Below are 22893 nucleotides of genomic sequence, written 5' to 3' on the forward strand. Positions count from 1 at the left end.
ATGGTCTGAGCGATCGAGGATACCGTACGTGTGCGAAGAATTGGTCGGTAATTTCAATACAATTGAATCTCGATCGATCTTACCGACAATTTTATCTTGCATTGTTGACATGAAGACGAAAATAAACTTCCAAAAACAAAAAAACAACATCTGCCGATAGATCTTGATCTAAATTCGTGCCAATATGCATTGCAAAAGTAAAAGAAGGGCCTGTTTAATGGAGCAGCCGCGAAGCATCCACCACGCGAGGCCGTTTTCAATCCATTTTAATGTATATAAAAGAAAAAACTGCTGTGTATGGTAACAGAGCGCGATAGCCGAGCGGTTTAAGGCGATGATTTTAGTTACATCACCTTTTGTACGCAAGAGATCAAATCCCATCTTCGACAAAAGTTTTTTTTTTTTTTTTTTGCATATAAAAGTATTAATGACTGCTTTAATATTCGAGAAATAGTTGTTTTTATACGCTCTCGGTAAGGTTACAATTGGGCTATTGCCCTCGGCACGCCTCGGGGAACAGCACAATTCTAACCTTCCCTTGAGCGTATAAAAACAACTATTTCTCTCAAAGCAGTCATTAATACTATACAATAATATACAATGCCGATGTCTAACATAAAATTCTCAGAGAGCAAAGAAGATAAATAGTGAAACCTCCTGGTTTGAACACATGTGCAAAAAACACATCCACTGTATCATATATCTACAGTGTAACACTATAATAGGGACACTGCATATATGTGAATATCAGAAAATAGGAAGTAATTTTCACATTAGCAACATACATCATTACTCTGTTATCATCTGGTTCTGGCATCCCAGTGTTTGAGGGGGAGGGGTGAGAATAGGCTGCTCTTTTCTGATTGGATCAAGCTAATATCTAACCATGAGTATAAATCACTAACAAACTGAATGAGACTGAAGAACAAAGCTGACAGCCTAACATAAATCAATGGTGAAGAATGACTCACCAACTATTAGGAGTCCTAAAAAGCAGCCCATTTTCAGCGAGGGACTACAGTGCTATGTAATTAATTAAAAGGGTGCTGTGGACATTAATGTGCTCCTTATTCTTAAGAGGCTCTACATCGAAAATGGAGAGTTTTAAAGATAGAATCACTAAACTGAATGCTGGATTAATAATGTGGGAATAATGTATATATCTTACACAAAAGTGGATTTAAGAAAATGCCAATGTACTTGTACCCATCACAGAAGTAATACTATAACATTGTTGCATTTATTTTCCTAATTGTATTTGAGGTACACTGGTCTTTGTCTGATTGTGCCTAATATGCCTCCTATTTTCCCTCCCTTTCTTTTGATTTCTCTTTCCCTTGTATCACTCAAAATTCATTTTTCCTTCTATTTTCTGTAAAAGAAAAGAACACAAAATACATATAGTTCCTTCTCACTATCAACCTTTTTGCACATACATACAATAACCATTTGTTCACATAACTAGAAAATTACATTATGTGTCTAGCATTTTCTCATGCTCTTCCATCTCTACCTCTTTGTCTGCATCTGCATGCAGCTCTCCTTATGTCTCTCTCTCTCTCTCTCTCTCTCTCCCTCCCCTCCATCTTGAATTTTTATATTTATTTCATTCCCTCCCTTACATTATCTCTCTCTTACCCATTCCTCTCTTCTCTTTCTCCTCGTCCATCTCCTCCTCGTCACCATCAGTCATATCTCTCTCTCTCTCTCTCTCTCACTCTCCCACTCACCCACATCCCCATCTCTCTTTCCCTCCACCCGATTTTCTCCACCTCTTTCTTTACCTCCCCTCCCCTTCCCCTCTCAATCTCCATCTCCGCATCTCTCATTCTCATATTGAATGTCAGTGACACTTGCCGTCTCTTCAATGATTAACGACACTAGATTAATTATCAACTCTGGTGATCTGAGCATGTGTTGGTTAGTGCTTAAAGACGACCAAGTGCTTCTTCCGTTGATTGATGGGCTACTAACGCTACCTCAACAGCTCTGAAGCACTTTCCTTCCCTCCCACAATAACTAATTAATCTCCATGCAAACCCACCACTTGCATATTCAAGGGTAGATCAGCAATATAATATTATACCAAAATCATTGTCAATATATCATTACTTTTTTGCTATTAATATTAATCCATTGGATCTGATTTTAGTATAACATGGTTTTTGCAGACTCTTCGCCAGTTACTTTGGGCTTCTTTATTCAATGGGTCCAACAAAAGATGTTGGAGGGTAAAGCAAAGGGGATATCAGAAAAAGATAACAGAAGGGGTAAACCAGCAAAATATAGCAAAAATTGGGGCTTATTCATCATTAGTAGATTAATATAAATAGAAATATTATATTAACTCAGAAATAAGTTGGGCATGAAGCTTAAATGAGGCAGAGAAAAAGGTAAATATTGCAAATCTGTTATTGTGTCGCAATAATTGGTAATATGGGGAGAGCACAATTGGTTTTAAGATTGCAAAAGATAGGGGTATACTAGCAAAGCTATTTGAATATTTTTAGATTAATATGAGTATCATTATTATATTAGCTTGGGTATGAAGCTTTCATTAGAAGTCAATGAGATGGAAACAAATTATAAACAGAAAAATTGATACCAGTACAAATATCAATTGTTCTAATTTCATTAATAGAAACTGGAAGCATCAATTTAAAAGCTCAAAAAGTACTGAGCATAAAAGCTTAATTATGGTGAAAATCATGAAACATCATTAGAGGTATTTGCACCACAACAAAATGGTAACTAGTTTTTTTTTACTTTTTAAATCATATGAGCTTTAAATGAACACTGTAAATAGATTACGATGATTAATGATTAACTAATAACTAAAGCTGGATTTTTCCTTGATAAGAATGGGACTGAAACAAAATAATATATTGTGAAACATTTGGTGGCAATTAATCAAAGACCTTTGTCAAGGGGGATACGGACATTTGGAAAGGGCAGTACCAGAAACATATAAGCCTACCATTTCTCGCATGGTATTAACAAAATATTACAAGAGATGAATAAGGATATATTTATAGAAAAATTCATATGTGGGCACGTAGATTTAATGAGGGATAAATGAAACAGAAATAGCGATTGGATATGATGAAAGCATGGCTGTGGTGTTTGAGGAAGTGGGTGCAATGGAGTGTGGTAATAAGGAATTGGTTGGCTGACTGCATATGGTCTGGCACAAGGCAATGAATGCAGCTAACCTAACAGAGAAACAAAGGCTCTAAGGATGCAGGTTGAATACGAGGGGGAGAGCAAGGCAGAGAGAAACATAGAGTGAGACAGAGAGACAGAGGGAGAGAGAGAGAGAGAGAGAAAGAGAGAGAGAGAGGGAGAAAGAGAAAGATAAAAGCACAAGAGAAAAACTGAGATGGTTCTGATCATGAAGAATACACAGCAACAGCAAGATTGTATAATGAGAGATAGAGAAAGAGAAAGATAGAGAGAGAGAAAAAAAAAGACAAACATACACAGACAAACATACAGACAGAGAAACAGAGAGCAAGAAAGGGAGACGAGGGAGAACTAACAAATGTATGAAAATAAAAAAAGATGTAAGGTGTAAGAGGTATAAGATCCAGGAAAGGAAAAAACAAAGAAAACTGTGATAAATGAAATTGACAATATAAAGAAAGTACCGGTAAGCTTATTTTAACTAAACAGAGGTTGGCATAAGCCTGGATGTTAGAAAAATAGAGAGATAGACAAAACTAAGGAGCACATGCACAAACGTAAAGAAGGTAGACTGAAGGAAAGAAATGGAGGAAATTGGCATGAATGAAGGTTCTATCATTATGAACTTCCCTTACAGCCTCACAGACCAATCAGAGTCCTAGTTAGGAAATCCAACCAATCAGCAAAGAGCAATCTCCTGACCTCATTCCATCAAGCAGAGGGCCGGGAAGCAATGTCCGTCCGTTCATTGATTGGCTGGCTGGCGTAGCAGGGCATGGCATGACAGTGACGTGATGCCACGGCCCTCTGCACCAGGCCTTGTCATCAACCCCTCATAATTGGCAAGTAATGTCAAAGAGTAAAGCAAGATAATGGATGGCCAGCTCCTGCTTTGCCGGCGTTTCAAGGAGAGCGTGTTGTCGGGATGCACGCACCTCACGCTACCATTCTGGCTTGCTACAGATCGCCCTCTGTTGACGGTCACATTTTTCATGGCAACAAAACATCTCCAAGATGAGTAGAAAACCTGTGTTGTCTGTTTGCATCATGTTGCTAACTATGATAATAAGTAATGACCATCTTAATACTGTAAATGATCATATCTAAAAAAGTTTAAGTCGGACCTCTCTACATATATTTCTCCCTTCTTAATACATCTATTTGTTATATCTCTCATTTTTCACAATCTCTCTCTCTCTCTCTCTCTCTCTGTCTCTCTCTGTCTCTCTCTGTCTCTCTCTCTCTCTGTGAACCAGACTCTTGACCCCATTCCTAACTACTATCTATTCCTCTTTCTTCATCATTTCCATCTTCTCATTATATATATCTCTCCTCCATGACAGTGTCATCACTTACCATTTCCCGATGATTAGGAAAGAAAGCTTGGTCAACGAGGGGGAACTTCTCCTTGCCCAACTTCTCCTGGCGAGTAGTCAGCTGTGAAAACTGTGCAAGAAAGAAAAGGAAGGGTTTTAAGTGTATTTTTTTTTAACGAAGACCACTCAAGAGGGACAAGAAATTCTGTCTCTACAGTCAGGTTATCTTAATATACAGATTTGGTAAATGAGAGGAAATTTCTCCTTGCCATTCTCCTTTCGGACGAGTACTTCGATTTGACAAATGCAAATGCATAAGAACACTGTACAACAAAAGGAAAGAGTTTTGATAAGAGAGTGAAGCCTGTCTATAAAGACCACTCAAGGGAGACAAGAAAAGCAACCTTTTTCAGGCAGGTAGTCTTTATATCCAAATTATTTTATATAAAGTATCAGAAAAAAAAAGGAAATTATAGACCACTATCAGTTTACGCAATCCTCTGCTGAAATAGTAAGAACCAAAAAAAAAGGCCTTTAGAGAATAAAGTGAGACCTGTCTATAACGGCTAGTCAATGGAGACAAGAAAAGTGGTCTTGATAAGCAGGTTTCCCTTATATACCCATTCCTTCATGATACATTGCAATGAAAACTTATCAAGGGTGAAATTGATATGTTTTTTTTATCCAGATGGTAGCTAAAACAATTTTAAGTTTTACTAAAAAATGAAGGAAAAGAAAACAATTACTTGCCATAATTTTTACACAATTATCCAAGACTTTAGAAGGCAGAATGTAATCCCTTTTTATTCAATTACAAAATTTAAAAAAATCATAAGTTGGCTACAATCTTCTCTCTGTATCCATAAAACTTACCACCCATGGTTTGTCCATGAAGTTGTAGACTACTTGCCAGGAGTTCAAGCTCGGTACATTACCGTACTGGAACCCTATGACAAGGTTACGCCAATCCTCCTGTACCTCCATACTGCGTGCATGCTGGCGTACCAACACGTAATCAGGCTTGAATGTTCTGAAAGAGCAAAAAAATAAATATGGTTTTTGCCTGCGCTTTGATTTTGTTTTGCTCTTACATACAAATGTTTAACCTTTTAATGAACCACCTTATGATGGTATGTAATCATTCCAAAATAATGTCAAAATACTGGAAATGAGTTGATATACTGTGAAATTCCTGAATTCCAATATAAGAAATGAAATGAAATGAATGTGGGAAAAGCAAAATCATTTTAATTATCAAAAAGTGAAGTTATTTAAGAATTATTGATACTGCCACACTTTTCAGTAAAAAGAATAGAACAAAATAAGAATGTTAACAACAGAGAAAGAGGGAGAGAGAGATAGACTGAAAGAATGATAGATTGATTGACAGTTCGATATATACACAGACAGGGAAAAATAGATAGAAAAAGAGCATGAGATAGAGAAACAGAGAGAGAAAACTTAACCAATATTGAGTAACATAATCCCAAATATGTCATCTAAATATTTTAAAATATAGAATATGAATTACTGAATTTCTAATGAAGACATGCACATTTTGGCTGCAACCTCCATAAATGTACAAAAACAGAAGCTATATAGTATTAGAGTACATTCAATGATTGACACCCTCAATGGTAATATACTGCCCTCTCTTGCCAACCACAATCCATTTCTCCTTAATGCTTCAGCATACTTTCTGAAGTCCTCCTGTATTTATAGAAATAAACAAGTGGGAATTCTCCCATAATTGTTTTCTCCCCTGCAGACTGGTGAATGCATAATGGCATTTGAAGATTAATCGCTTTCTTCAGAAATACCTCTGGCCTTGGGCAGAGAGAGTACGTGCCATTTCAAAACATTGGCACATTTACCTGGCATGCAAATACAAGATGGACGTAATCTAGGACTTGATTATGAACCTAGACGGCAGATTTTTGATTGTCAATTAATCAAGCGAAAGAAGTGTTTTCCTCTTACTCAAATCTCCTTTTCACCTTAATTTACTGCTGACATGTTAAAGGCAGTGATTGCAAGATTCTTTCATTTTTATGAGGTTGTTGAACTCAGAAGTCGTGATTATAATTGAATTGGTTGCTATGGTTACCTGACAACTCTTTGTCCTTGTCTGATGCCACGCATGTCTACGGTCACCCCAGCATCGCTGTAGGAGGCAAGGTTCAACTCAGAAAACTCACACTGTATAGAAATGTAAAGGAGAGGGGAAGAAATGAGTGACAATTAAGCAAAGGTATACATTTCCCATTCCCATATTTTAAATTTGATTCAATAGGGATACATCTGACAGCCGATAAAAGGATCACAACAAATTATGTTCAGATGTTCAGAGCCATAAGGAAAATAATTCTATGTTAAAGGATATGTATTAGCACTAGTATGGACCTCGGCAGAATATAGTCAATTATTATCTATACAAGGCTTACAAGTAGTACAATAAATCAGTGTATTTTTAGCACAGTACCCAGATGACGGACCAATATTGTTTTCGCATTGCTCAGTCATATCCGGAAACTTTAACTATCGATATCACACGAAAACAAAGCCATATTTGCCAAGGTAATTCAAATTTTGTAATTTTGCTTTTCAACATGATATAGATAATAATATTATTAATATTGTGTGGCTTTGTTTTGTGTGATACAAGAATATATTGGACTCGTCTCTGACTCGTTCAATATTGTTATATAGCTCGAGCAATATATTCTTGTATCACACTCAAAGCCATCCAATATTATATAACTTCTCATTGATGACAAACACATTGAACACCAATTGGTAATCAAACATAAATTGAAAAAGATTTGATGAGATCATTGTTTTTAGTACTGTTCCAAACCCTCAATCACTTATCCAGAATTTTCAATCAGTTTTCCCCAAATTTCCAATCACCTATAGTAAAGTAAGTATACTCCAAGAGATAATTCACTACAATTCACATCTACATTTTCAATTTCATAAAGATATAAAAAGAAGCTCAATCATTTTTATCAGACTACAACATAACACATGATAACTGTTTTTTTTAATATGACACGTACAGCAATTTTTAGCTAAATCTTTTTTTTAATGTTTTATAAGAGTGTTAAATCAGAAACTAGATGGAATTCGACTGCGCGCAGTCGAAAATGATGCCTCCGTCATAGAGCAATTTTACAAACCGAAACGGAAGAAATTTTTCAAATTCAAGTTCAATTGTAATCCATTATTGTAATCCAACATGTTCTCAGAATATCGTGATTACAAGCAATTTCTCATAAACATATATGACCCTTTGATCTTTGACCTCATGACCCTAAAATCTACTCAGTTCATTGGCTCTGCAAGATTTCCTGAGTTAAATAGTAATCCATCTGTCAGTTCTAATGAGAATGCGTCCACAAGCTATTTTTGCATACATAATGAGCCCATGACCTTTGATCTTATGAACCATTCATTGGCTCTGCAAGATACATAAATGATCTAAGTTTGGCAGGAATCCATCAATCTGTTCTAATGATAATACGATCACAAGCTATTTTTGCATACATAATGAGCCGCATGACCTTGACCTTTACCTCATGACCCCAAAATCTAATCAGTTCATCAGCTCTGCAAGTAACATACATGACCAAAGTTTGGCAGGAATCCATCAATCTGTTCTAATGATAATACGATCACAAGCTATTTTTGCATACATAATGTGCGCTGTGACCTTTGACCTCGTGACCCCAAAATCTAATCAGTTCATTGGCTTTGCAAGATACATACATGACCAAAGTTTGGCAGGAATCCATCAATCGGTTCTTCAGATAACGCGATCACAAGCTGTTTTTGCATACATAATGAGCCCTGTGACCTTTGACCTTTGACCTCGTGACCCCAAAATCTAATCAGTTCATCAGCTCTGCAAGATACATACATGACCAAAGTTTGGCAGGAATCCATCAATCGGTTGTTCAGATAACGCGATCACAAGCTGTTTTTGCATACATAATGAGCCCTGTGACCTTTGACCTTTGACCTACGTGCTCCAAAATGTAATCAGATTGTTTTCCTATAGTGATACACACTATCACTAAGTTTGAAGTTTAAATCTCCAGTGGTTCTTGAGATATCATGATAACAATCTCAATGTATGGAATTTCATAAGTTGACCTCTGTGACCCTTGACCTTTGACATACGTGCTCCAAAATCTAATCAGATCGTCTTCCTATGGTGATACATACTATCCTTAAGTTTTAAGTTTAAATCTCAAATGGTTCTTGAGATATCGCGCTAACAAACTCAATACAAGGAATTTCATAAGTTGACCTCTGTGACCTGTGACCTTTGACCTACGTACTCCAAAATCTAATCAGATCGTCTTCCTATGGTGATAAATACTATTCCCGAGTCTTAAGTTTAAATCTTAAATGGTTCTTGAGATATTGTGATAACGGTCAAACGGGACGGACGGACGGACGTACGGACGTACGGACGGACAACCCGAAAACATGATGCCTCCGGCACCACCTTCGGTGGCGGAGGCATAAAAAACAAAATCTTGTGCAAACTAAATATTTTAAAGATTACTAAACTGGAAACATGAACAACAATGCTTTCAAGAAATTAGCAGAAGGGCAATCTCAATATGCTTTTGTAATGCCAACAGAGATCCTGCTTGGGTTTGTCATCAAATGTCATTCTAATGTTCTTACATATCAAAATATGATACACGAGGCTAATGTAATTATATTTTAATGTCCCTTTAGAAAGTCTTTATGATCCTGTTCAGAATGATTCTCATTTTACGAAACCAGACAAAGACTCATTGCAATCATTCTTAAAATATCCTTAACATGATTGATGCACAACCAGATATCTTTCCATCATGCATCAAGAGAATGGGCTTGATGTCAGCTCAGCCATTTCCAAAGGATTAAATCACATTGAATTAACATCCATTATGAACAGAGAGTATTCTCAAGCACAGCTATATAGCACGATCTGGGGATTACTTTTCACAAAGTGATATCTACTCGCGACAGCTTGGGGTCTTGGTTTTTTAACTCTAGACCTTTTTATACCAACCAAGAGGAGAGTCTTAATATGACAGTAGGTAAGATATAGGGAGTGCTGGCAGATTCAGAAAACATGAAATATGAGATATTAATATGATTTAGCACAAGCTCCTGGGAAGAAAGGAGACCTACCTCATCACTGTGTTAGCTCACTAGCATGTTGTTCAAACAGATTTGTAATGGCAGATTCACAATCCAGTGCCATAAAGCAACACCAGGGTTTAGTTGATATCATGTTTCACCCACTTTTTTGTGCTGAATCCTGATTGACCCTAGTTATGATGTTTTGGTTATTTTGGCCACTTTATGACCACTTTTTGGCCCCAAAATGACAATTTCTATTGATTTTGTCCAAAATTAGACAGCCATATTTGCAGACAAAATCAATTGATGGGTGGGTTTGACATCCAAATTTGATATAAAAATTGTGCGCAGATATCAGAACAATCAATCTCATTTAGTGAATTTACACAGTTCAGACCACTTTGGTCATTTCAATCAGTGACAGTGGCTAGCATTTTGCCGTGTTGCACTGGTTAAAAGATGTCGACCTGATCGAGAGCTGAAAAAATTGACCTGACCTGGCTTGCCTGTGTTAATTGAAAGTCCACCCTATTGATTCTACTTCCCTCAGTAAGAGGTCTTGGTAAGTTTAAATATCATTTTCATTCCAATCTATATATAAAATCTGCACTTGCTTTAACATTTTCGTGTCTTCTTTAAAAAACAATCATACCTGTAAATCTTGATTTTTTTTTTCTTCTCCTATATATGGAGAAATGAATTTACCGGTAGGTTATTTGATCCACAAACAAAGAATAGTTCCATCTGTAGCAATCAAAACCATTTTTTATATTCAATTTTAAAAAAATATGACAACATTAATCCACTGATACTTTAATATACAAAAATATGATTACCAGCCTTAAATTCTGAAAGTTCTCAATAAGAAGACTTAATTACTCTTCAATCAATATCATATGAATCACTTTGCCAGATAAAACTGTGCGACATGCCACAAGTCATCGTGATAGTATATGGCAGAACTTATAAAGGAGAGAGGCACCCACGTTTCGTTGGGAAAAGAGAAAACGGAATGGCAGGAAGTATCAAGGAATTGCTATCATGGGAAAGCTTTCATCAAAAAAAGCTTTCAGGTTATTAATCATGATCAATTTATTGGTTGACCACTTATCACTCATAATTTCCTCTTTCTTGCTTTTTGTCTGCATGTTTGCCTTAGTTTCTTCCTGTATTTGTCTCTGTCTACAGCATGTATTTTCTCTCTCCCTCTCTGCTCCTCCCCCGTCTCTCTCTCTTCCTTCTAACTATCAAGATTTGTTTATATACAACACGGTAAACAGCATCATATTTTAACGATATGATAATACAACACGCTTTTTATTTTATTTCAGTATCTTAAACACATACACAGACAGTGAGCATATGTAGGACCAATATTGCACATGTATTAGCTAATTGTTTGTTCATTCATGTGCCATTTGCTTGACACTTCTGGTTCTAGTCATAATTGAACAAGCCATTATATGAGGAGGGGGGGGGGGGGCATGGACAAGACAAAGTTGAATATCTGCTCTACTTTCTCTTATTCCACTCCACACTTACCGAGACACTGTAATAAATCTTGAACAAGATGATATCCAAATAAAATCCAAAAGACTATCACTTTCACTCTTGTATCTGTTCTACCTTGACTTCTTCTGTTGTTCTTATTAAACATAATACTCTCCTTTTCTTCTGTCTCTATTAAAACCCAATCAGGTCTCCAAATGAAGTTCACCAACTTGTTCCATTAAATAGGTAGATTATCTGAAGGGAAATGCAGACAAGTAGTCACTAATACTCTTCAACCTTGCCTACTTCTTCCAGTCTCTATCCTCCTCTCTCTCCTATATCCTACCATTTCTGCTAGCATAGTACCCTGGATAATGAGTACATGATATTCTCCAATAAGCCATTAAATCATCTGAAGCATAATCCTAAAAGGAATCCCAGTTCTCCTATTCCAATCATCTTGCCTTCTATCTGTCTCATATAACTTATACAAGATCATCCGTTGAGAGTCAAAAGGGGCGCTATTAACTCAAACTTTGATTTGCTCTTATCTACCATCTCTTCTTCTCCCTAAGATAACACGATGATGATCAAAAATGTTTTGTACATTGAATATCACATAATGACATGATTTCCTAGGAATTCCTAGGAATTTCTAGGGGGAATTTATTACTCTTACACTAGATTTCGCACCAGCAGCCACTTTCAAGAAATAAAACTGTCAGGTACTCGATTCATATCTGGGTGAAGACAGTCAATTGCAGTTAAAATTCATTGACCAAAGAAATATGAAGCAGGCAGAGATTTGAACCCTTAATCTCCTGACTGAGAATCAAGTGAACAAACCACTACACTGGCCATGAGGCTCTTACCTAAATCCAGAAGTGGATAAAGTACATTACTTTGTCAAATAGATGCAATCAGTGTCTACTCTACCAATCTACCTGTCGTTCCCCAAGTCCCCCCCCCCCCCCCCCCCCTTGCTGACTCCTATCTTCTGACACCTCTACTACTGTCCCATCAAGACAGTAAACAGAGAATAACATGCTTGCTGATAAGTTGGTAAATTATCCTAAACATGATCCGGTTAAGCTTGTGTTGAATTTTCATTAGGCTGTCCCATCCAACGGTTCCTCATCTTGAATGTCCCTGAATAAACAAATGAGGAGGTGATTTACGTGTCCCTGCACCAATCTCCAGAATGTCATCAAAACAGCACCTGATCTGCTAAGGCCCGTTCTGCTGATTCCCAACACTTAGCACTGATTTTCAATTATGCTAATGAGGATTAACGAACCAGGTACGGTTTCATTCTGAATTATTTAATATTATCAAAAAGAAATCAATAGGTAAGAGCTAGGTTAAATCAGTCACACACCAATTCCACCAAATATGACATACGAAGAAATGTTCACACTCACAGGTACTGTACTTTTATCTCTATACCCACTGACAAGTCAGAGTGCTTCACTTGAAATAGAAGTTAGAAATGTGTGAAGATAGATATTTTCTTGGAATGGTCAATGTACCATTTCTCATACAGGTTCTTCCAATGAGAATGCTTCTATAACCCAGATGGGGGCACAGATGCATTTAGTGCAATGATCCTTGGGGCCTTTACAAATCACTTTCATTGAAAGATAGACAGGGACTTTCAAAGGTGTAGAATCATTCAACTGACTGAATCTTTTCATCACCTGTTTTTATCAGAAACTGATAGATCAGAAATCCATCTTAAAATGGCATGAAATTTCATTGATTTTATTATATTTTTTTCTTCATTTTTTTGGAGGAAATAATCGCTCAAAATAGCTATTTGAAAAAGAGAAAAATTACATATCTGCTGAAAAGATATATCATCTGCTTTTAGAGAGTGACACCTCATGTTGTCTAGAATCAATTAATCTTATGATTTAAAAAGCTCAGAACTTTTCTCCATTTTACATGTACTTAAAGGCTTCATTCAAGCCTGTAAACTATTACAAATTTTTATTTTTTCAATACCATGTCTGCTTTTCTCCCCTTCTTTTTTCAAATAGAAGAATACGGAATGGGTGACTAAAATATTCTTCCAATCACAGAAGTATTGGAATTAAATCAAAATGATAGATTCATGATGAATAATAAATATCTTTCTGAGTGTTCAGAACATTGAATAAAATCTGTTTACCTCATTTATAATTTTTATTAGCATGTTGTTCTGACAATTTGTCACAACATCCCAGCACAGAAATCTTATTGTCATCTAAAATAAATGTCAACCAGTCACTTCTAATTCCAAGATCCATGGTGTACAAAGACTGTGTGGTAACCGTCAACAACATCAATCTAAGTAAGAACAGTAATACTAACAGAGTATCTTTCTTCTGTCCAACCCTATAGATATAAAAAGATCTCTGTCTTTGACAAGACATTAATCTACATTTGCTATAGTTGAGCCGTGCAGGTGAGGCAAGTGGGCACCTGGTAGGATTATTCCTTTAAATGCACTGTGCACTGATAATGGTTACAGGAGCTACAACTGGGGTAAAAATTTAAAAGCTCTTGGGAAATGATTAGGAATTGTTAATGTTCCATGTGGTATACCGGAATGGATTATCTTAATCATCTTTATCATCATCAACATTACCATCAGCATCATCATCATCATCATCATTATCATCATCATCATCATTATCATCATAACGCCATCATCACAATTACCATCATCATCATCATCATCCGCGCTGTCATCATCGGTATCATCATCATCAATATCATCAGCATCATCACCTTCATCAAAATTACAATCATCATCACCAAAATCATTGTCATCATTATTAATAGAGGATTTTCTAAATTTGGTTTCTTATAAAATGTACAATAAAACAAAATGTGTTTATAGATATATGGAACAAGAACTAGTGAATTAACATACAGAGTAATATGATCTTCTATATTTAGTCCCAAGTAATCTATGATTCATAAGTTTTTGCACAGATCCACCAAGGCAATTCATCCATTGCATCAAGACTAGTGATCAATACTCATCGATACAGAGGCTCCAGTAAGGGGAAAGATGAACTGGAAAATGTATTGCACTTGCATAAGCAGACAATGCTGGCTTATTGCAGGTGTGAGCTTAAAGCATCAAATAAGGACAATTTTTTAGCACCATACTTCAAAAGGAAACTGATGCAAAGCTTTCCAATGCTGACAACCTGTTTATCTAAAAGCTCTTTAGATTAGATGCCATATTCATCGAGTGTGACATATTGTGGGCCCCATCTTAAATTGATCACAACTCAATATCAATCACAATTCTGTACTAAAGAGACAGGAGTTTGAATGTTTGTGATTGATTAGAGAACTTGTGATCAATCCACATCAATCGCAACTCTTTAAAGACATGACCTTTGCTTCACAAAGAGCCGATTCACCTAGTTAAGGATTGAGCCCCAATGGACGGCAAGACTTGGGTCAAGGGCAAAAACTGAAAGAGTGCATCAATAATTAGAATATATTTAAAATACCAAGAAATTGCCTAATAGCAGGCAGAAGGGTGGTTCACTCTGATAAATTACATAAGTTGAGTTCTGGTGGAGCTGGGAAATGAGTTGTGGGTTTACTAATTCTTGTGATTCCTGAATAGATGAACATCATAGTAGCAGAGAATGCTCTTAACAGGTTTTAATATCCCAAATATATTTCACATAAAACTAATAATAATTGATTTTTTATAATTTGGACCTGATTTTGATGCTGAATATGCTTGATGTCCTATAAGATCCCACATTACGTGTGCAGTGCTTTTCACTGCATGCAATTTTCAGCAAGATCAGCTCAATTTGTAATTTTGATCATACTAAAACCAAATATACAATCATGTTCATGCACTACATAATCACCCTTTCCCAAGAAACTTATAGACAACTCCTTTCACAATGCAATCACAGGACTAGTACAATTTTTGTTTTGATATTTAAGCCACTGAATAGTGAATTCTCTCATTCCTATATATTCAATAGAGAATCCACCCAGTACCCATAGGCAAAGGGTTACCATCCCTCTGACCTTTGACCTGCAGATGAAATCAAAATCTTCTTACCTGTTCAACTCTTATCTCATATTCTCCATGGATTAGTTTCCCCCTGAAATATTTGGCCCTGTAGCAAAGAGAAAAGTCAATATGAAGAAGTTACATTGGAAATCAGGTTCAAGCAATGTTAGGAAATTCAATATCATTCTCAGATATCTTCCCTCAAGCCTATACCATCTTATCACAAAAATAGGAAGAAAAAAGTGTAACCTGAAGATATTTGGACAGAAATATCTACATTTTGTTTGTTCAAAGTATTGAACATTTCTTAGCTTATCTTATGTGGAATGTCTGCATTGTGATATCATGGAATCTTGGCTCAAATATCTAGAAGAATTACTTATTACACAAGAAGATTTTGTTTCTGCTTCTTGAGGTAGAACTTTATTTTGGCATCAAGTAGTTTTTCTTTCCCTTCAGAAAGTAATGTTTACCTTCTTATAGTTGGGAGCTGTATTGGCAGAATAGGAGGGGGGGTTGCTTTACCTGTAAAATACACAGTAGATTTAAAATATGTTTGTGTGCCCCTGAAACAAAATTAGATAAGGTGTCTTTATTTCAATTAAAATGGCACTTGTCTGCAATTTTTGACACATACGCTTAAAGCTTCTAGTTTTGGTGCACTCTTTTTGAAATTTTCCAAACTAAATCACTTTCTGTTCCTGTAGATTCTCTTCTTTTTGCTGCTTCTCTCCTTTCCATTCTTGTTTACCCTTTACCCTACTTTCTGGCCTAAATCACATTACGGAGTGGGCTTTTGGGAAGGAAAACAAGCGTAGTCGATCGTGTTACACGATCCAATGCATAAAACACAACTTGTGATGGAACCCCAAATGTCTTATGTAAAGGGATTTGCGGATCATGTGACCCTAATCTGCACAAACTAGACCTAAAACATTGTTTAAATCTGATTTGGTCGGCACATTTCATTATTTAGGTTTATTCAGTGAAATGCTTACCTACTTTAGGGAACATCATTTTCAAAATGAGAAAATGGTCCACTTTTTATTTTATTTATCACAAAACTTTGTATCTATTATTAGTTCAATATCTAGTTTTAAAATAATTGTGCAGCACTGATATAAAAAGCGATGTCCCCATTAAAATAGTCAAACATCTAATAAAGCAAAGCTTGCAGCATTTTTATTTCGTTTTCAAGGATATATGGAATAGCCCTCAAGTCATATATACTTTCTTTGGCAACTATTATTCAGTATGATTATGAAATGAGTAATATGTCACAATTTTATACAAGTTTTCATTCTTGTTATATATATATATATGTGACAGGTCACAATACATGTGGAGAAGGACTAATACAATTGTTTAACAAAACAAAAAACACCAACATATTACTCCACTCAAAAATGATTGTCATTCCCTTTTAGCTGTACAAAGCAATCAGTTGGCCATAATGATTGCGTAAAAGATGGTTGACATGCAATGGAATTAACCAGCTCATGGCTATTTATATTACGAAAACAGACATATGATCCTTCTATCATCAATATTCTCATAATACGTTTTTAAAATAGAACATGCTGTAGGCTTTGGAAAACAAGAAATTGAGACCACCTTAAGGCTTGTTCACATATTCTGTGGTTTACCATGAATTTTTAAAGCCTACACCTTGTACAGCGCTTCACATTTTTATATTGTGTAACCTACAGATGAGTGAGTACGCATAGAACCTACGGTATGTAGCGACAGAGCTCCGTTTTCATCCTCACTTGCCATCCATTTAGTACACAGAAATCCTACAAAAACAACATTGTTTCTACGGCATATGTGAACAGAATTTTCAAAAACACTGCCCAAGGATTTAATCTTCAGCTTTTCATCACAAGAATAGCTCATGATGTGTATTTTGGGGGATGATCTTTAATACATTCAGGAGAAACTAAAGTGCTTACGGTGGTTTAGAGCAATTTGATCAATTTGATGATTCTGCAGAGTTTCTGTGTAATCTCCCTAAAGACGATTACAAAGATTTTAAGCATTGTTCTTTCTTCTTCTTTTTTTGTTGTTGGATTTTGTTACCTGTTGCAAGCTACACTGACAAATGGAAGTCATCTAATATATAGTGTGTTGTACAAAAATATGTGTTCTTAATTCATGTCACTTTTACCTAAAAGTTAATGTCTTTATAAGAAATCACTTAACACTTTTACAAAACCTTAAAATGTATATCACAAAAGAAAATATTGAATGCTTTTGGAAACACCTCTTTTCAAAACACTAGTCTGCCTACACATGAACAAGCATTATCACTATGAAATTCTAGGTGAAAATCTTAGGTTAGAAACATGCAACCTAGCTCGGGCATTTTTGAGTGACAATACACATAGATAGATTGCAATTAAAGTACCCAATAATACAACACTAATTAGCAAGTCTTTTCTAGAATTAAAATTACACTCTTATTCCTTGCATTTTCTCAACATATCCCTCTGTTGTTGTTGTTGTTTTTGTTTTGTTTTGTTTTTTTGTTTTTTTTTGGGGGGGGGGGTTGGGGAGGGTCAATTTGCTGAATTTATTGGAATCTAACATTTGATTTTGAACAATGCAAGTATATAATACTTTTTTTTTTATCAGTCTCTGTTTTTGGAAGAGAGGACTGGAATGATATTTTGAAAGGTAACAGTCTCAGCTACTTCTAATCATACTGTTTATAAAAGACATTCTTGTTTTCTGGGGGCTGGGTGGTTTATCTGATCTTATTGCTCAATTTCTTCTTTTTTTAATATACAAAGAATGAAGTGACTTCTTCACTGCTAAAACTGCACATTCTCAAGGCTGCACTGCACCTAAGATCAGGTTACTCACCAGTCTGTGTGGAGGTCATCGATAACCAACAATGTCTTCTGGTTGCCCTTCTCTTGACGTGGAGCCAAGGAGCTCAGGAACCCCATGCTGTTGTCTCTCCTTGGCATGGTGGGGCTGTTGGAGGTGCTGATGGCTGTCCGCTTCTCAACAACCTCCTCCTGGCCAATGTTCTGGAAGTAGCCGTCGGGCAGGCCGGTCATCGCGTTGGGATCAGAGAATCTTCGGCGAAGGTAATTCATCATTGTTGTCTGGCTGTTACTAGGCTTGTCTCAAAATGGGGTCTGTAAAGTGTAAGGTCAGAGTTGAAGTGAAGCATATTATAGAGAGCCTAATGTTTGTCTTGAGCATGATTAGAAATGTTCACATCCTATCATAAAGTATCAAAGAAGGATTCGTTCAACAAGTTCTTTAAAATACCTCAAGTTGTATGTATATCTATGGCAAGCATAGAAGAATTGAAAAATATACAAAGACTTAATGAAGTTTTCCTTTATCTTACATTGACAATTAAGAGAGGTATTTATTAAAACTACAAAATGCAAAAAGAAGTGTGAAGGAAAATATACTGCAGTCACTTGAAATTAACAAAAAATCAAACTAAACTGTGCATGCTCAAAACAATACTGCACATCATGGTATTAGGTCCTCGGCATTTAACAAACTTCCTATATTCTACCTACTAATGGTAAAGCTACATATGCACAGATCACAGATTCCAATCTGTACAGACAGAAGTATTTAGTAACATAGGATGCTGGTGTTAATCTAGCTTATAGCCTGTTATCAAAGCTTATCACAGGCCATGTACCAAAGCAAGCACCTTTCTCATCTCCAACAACAAATATGTTTAAACAATCAGAATTTGTTGTTCATGCATGCTATATGTCAATCCAAAATGTGATCTAATTGTTATCTAAACATATAATCATAACCGGCAATATAGGAATATTTATACATATTTCTTTTCTTTAAAAGAACCCCGCTAAAATCATTGATCCAAATTTTATGATGAAAGAATATCATCACATTTATCGTGAAGCAAATTGATTCAATTCAGAAATAAAATTGTAGTCATTCAATAGAAGCCAAACACACTTATGCCACTGAGCTAATAATTCCAACACCTTCAAACAATTTCAAATTTCTATAAAAAGTCAGAGCTAAACCGTTCAATAAAATATGAACATGTAAAGCTATCAACTAAGCAATGACATGTTTAATGGACGGTGATCTGAAAAACACATATAGTACACTGTACTTCAGGGGAAGATGTGAACTTACTGGATAAATGCCTCAAGGGAGGGGTTCTATTTTTGTCCAAAATCTAGTGCTTGATCAATAAACACATATCTCATGATGCATTTCTGGCTCACTCCCACCTTTTAGAATGTGAAAAAGTGTCAATGTTCTCCAGTACCCTTTAAGCACATGCTATTATCATTCTCTACATTATTTTTCTAGTATATTTCTACATACCTCCCTTTCTCCCTCTTTTCACCATAATCTTAGGTCTCCAATAATCTCTCTTCCCCTTTTTTCATTTTTCTCGAGTTTCTACAATCAATTTTCTTATTTCTTCTTAAAGCTGTATCTATTCCTCACTTTTGATTCCACCTCTTCTTTCTATAATTTTCTGTTATATCTTTTATTTCCTCTGTCATCTACTCTCCCTCCCATCTCTCTCTCTCTCTCTCTCTCTCTCTCTATCTCTCTTCCTCTCTCTTTCTCCCTATCTCTCCCTCCGTACTCTCTCTCTCTCTCTCTCTCCCTTCGTCACTCTCTCTCTATCTCTCTCTCTCTCTCTCTCTCTCTCTCTCTCTCTCTCTCTCTCTCTCCCTCCCTCTCTCTCTTCTGCTTGACATTTAGTCATAAACATATATATCACAAGAATGTACCTTCCATTAATATTTGTAAAATCCAACTCAAATGGAAAAATGCATTAAAATAGTTCAATATTTATTGTCATTAAATACTTAAATAAACAGCATGTTTTGTGTGCCATTTATCTAGAGAAATATTCTGAGGAGCACTTAATATTCCGATCCTCTAGACAATGACTCATTACCTACAAAAGCAAAAAAGCAATGGCCAAAACTCACCTCTGTGATTTAAACTGCAAGATGTCAATCAAGAAACTTGATCCCACAATGCACTGCTCGGGATCGTTGTCGGAGGCTTCCTTACAACTGATGCCAGGGGTCTGATGTATACAATGATCAGAACCCTACGACGTAAAGAGTTCTCTTTGAATCAATCAAATAGACAACTAAATCCAAGCTCACCTACGTTTATTCCTAATCACCTTCCAGCAACGAAAACATCAATCAGAAGGTTTTCAAATGCGATTGTTGGTCACGAACAGTAAGATAACGCTTTTTCTCCTCTAACTTGATATAAGTGATAACTTATCACTGTCTGCACCTCAAAAGAAAACAGGTATTGATTGTCTCGCAGCTGTGGTGTAAAATTTGTGATATATCCAAATTATAGATCCTGGTAAATCCAAAAGATCCTTTGGGGAATGGGTAAGGCGTGGGAGAGCGACGAGACGAACGGGTTTATTTCCAATCAATCGGAGAGACACTTGAATCTTAAAGATGCTAATGGCTCAACATACAATTCGTTGTTGCGCAGACTGTTTTCATTGTAAAGCAAGACAGTGGCAATTAGCTTTGTCTCCGACGTAAAATTATCTGATTGTATCACTGAGATGTTTTCATGAATTTTGCAAACGTATTAAGGTTTGGCTCTTTACGTAACTAATCCATTTAAAATGTGGCATGTAACAAAGAAGTATCGATTTCAAACATGTGATCCTATTGTTGCTGTTAAAACAGAAACAAACATGAAGTAGGCCCCCTCGAGTACATGTCAAGGTTTTTCAGCTAAAATAGAGAATTCTCTTTGGGACGTACTGACTGAAGTGCTTTACTGCACAGTAAGTATTCCCATCCAAAGTACTTGGTAGACATACAATGATCTCTCTCTGTCTGTCTGTCTGTGACGTTTTGGTCCCTGGAGACAGCTTGCAGTCAGACTCTCTCAAGGTTTTCAGCTCAATTCAAGAGGAATATGTTCCTTGTCCTCCTCTCATCTCAGATGTGAGTGTACTATTGACTTGCAGTGAGGCTAGAGCGATTTCACTGAGCAAGAAATCAACACTGATTCATCAGACGGTAAAATCAAATATCTGGATTCTTTGTAAGATGAAACGCTCATCAATAAATCCACAAATCTGGGTGTATTCAGATCAAATTAAGACCCAACCTGCACAGTAGAGTTCTGTTTGAGAGGTGCTGGATCATTCAATATCGCTGCATTTAGGTTGTATACAGGTGTGTCATCGCCAGTTCATCGCCTAGCTATGTTATGCCATAGAATGTGTCTCCTAGATGAGCTCTAGTAGAAACATAAGTCAGACGTGTTGCCAATTTAGTGTTGTCTGGTGATTATTACCCTGGGGAAGTATCACATTGATGTTGTCCTTCCTAAAGGTGCTAAGATACCTGTAGGTAAAAGAATGAAATGGTATAGAAATGAATATAATACATATGTGTTTCTTCAGGTGCTATGAATTTTCAAATATTGAATATTGATATTGAGAAGGCACAAAATATACATAGATTATCACTACAAGCATGATGGGTTAAACTGTAATTACCTTTTACAATGATAAGACATTTTATTATGAAATGTAATGAAAGAATTTTGAACAAAAAGAGTTCAATATAAGAAACCATTAGTTGTAAACCCTCCTAATACCATTTTATGATTTTGTACAGACTATACAGTCATGTGAATCTCACAAGACAGAATCTTGATTTGGCTTAAAGAGAGTGAATTAAATAAGCACACTTCTCTGAAGACATATAAGAACTGGTCAGGTGATGAGGTAGATGATTCAGTACTCTCTTTTACCTTTTGCCTTTTACCTTTTTATGGCATAACCACAAACCAAGAATATAATCAAATCCTCACAGATTACCTTGTGAGTTTGGTTTGTAAAATACAAAACCATGTAGCATGCATCTCACTTTCCCACTTGACCAATACACTCTCCTTCTCTACAGCCTCTCAAATGACACAATAATTGCGCAATGCATCCACAACAAATTGCCTTTAGCCCATTTTCTCCTTTTAAAAAGGAGATGGATTACACAAGTTTTTACTTATCCTCGCCTTGTGTCTTTTCTCTAAGTCTTAAGCTCACTGTCTCCTCACATGTACTTAAACTAAATTCTATAGCAAATCACATTGCAAATTACATCTATACAAATAGATTCTAAATTCTTTTTATACCTTCCATATTTGCTACATTTTTGTTTTCTTTGGAATATATCTAGGAAGTACCAAAATTTATTTTAAAAATATATATATTAAAGGCCCAATATGCAGTCATCAAGAGTCTTAAAGCAAGTCCCCCTTCCAATGTTTTTAACAATACACAGTGTACATCTTAATGGCGAGAGAGAACATGCTCTTCTTCAGGACTCCTCACTCTTTCACCTCACGGTTCATGTTTTGTTGTACAAAGTAACGAGCTGACATAGTGTGATAGTGTCCATATACCAGCGCATTACAGCCTTGGAATGTTTATATGACACGTAACTTGCCATGGACCATTGGTTTTTGTCTCTCCAACCAATAAGGCATGCGGTAATTTGTCACCTATGGGTTCCTCACAATTACCAGCACTATGGCCCTATTCAGACTTGGTGCAGGAAACCAATGGAAAAACTTTGCGCAAGAAATTGAAAACCACTTTATATGTAAATGAATGGTAAGTGGATATTAAAAGAACATAGATTTACACAATAAAGGCACCTACACCTATTTTGTGATATGTATGTGGTG

The 22893-nt window shown here is 36.1% G+C and overlaps 1 protein-coding gene across 1 annotated transcript; it reads right to left on the reverse strand.

Moving 5' to 3' along the window:
- Nucleotides 1–4500: 4500 nt before the first annotated feature.
- On the reverse strand, nucleotides 4501–21559 carry LOC575611 (synapsin-3). Its single transcript, XM_031000085.1, has 6 exons — nucleotides 20139–21559; nucleotides 18040–18320; nucleotides 15223–15280; nucleotides 6607–6698; nucleotides 5373–5529; nucleotides 4501–4629 (listed from the first exon to the last, which is right to left on the reverse strand). The coding sequence occupies exons 2-6, from the start codon at nucleotides 18279–18281 to the stop codon at nucleotides 4501–4503; spliced, it is 678 nt and encodes a 225-aa protein (XP_030855945.1). The 5' UTR covers nucleotides 18282–18320; nucleotides 20139–21559.
- Nucleotides 21560–22893: the final 1334 nt, after the last annotated feature.

This window comes from Strongylocentrotus purpuratus, unplaced genomic scaffold (assembly GCF_000002235.5).
Source record: "Strongylocentrotus purpuratus isolate Spur 01 unplaced genomic scaffold, Spur_5.0 spur5_scaffold_6, whole genome shotgun sequence".
Taxonomy (NCBI): Eukaryota; Metazoa; Echinodermata; class Echinoidea; order Camarodonta; family Strongylocentrotidae; genus Strongylocentrotus; species Strongylocentrotus purpuratus.

Excerpts from the sequence above, each read along its gene's own strand:
- LOC575611 (XM_031000085.1), bottom strand. The coding sequence starts at position 18,281 with ATGATGAATTACCTTCGCCGAAGATTCTCTGATCCCAACGCGATGACC. Across the intron at positions 15,281-18,039 it reads GATGACCTCCACACAGACTG|GGCCAAATATTTCAGGGGGA; the intron begins GTGAGTAACCTG and ends TCTTTGCTACAG. Across the intron at positions 4,630-5,372 it reads TCATGGACAAACCATGGGTG|TTTTCACAGCTGACTACTCG; the intron begins GTAAGTTTTATG and ends TTTCTTGCACAG.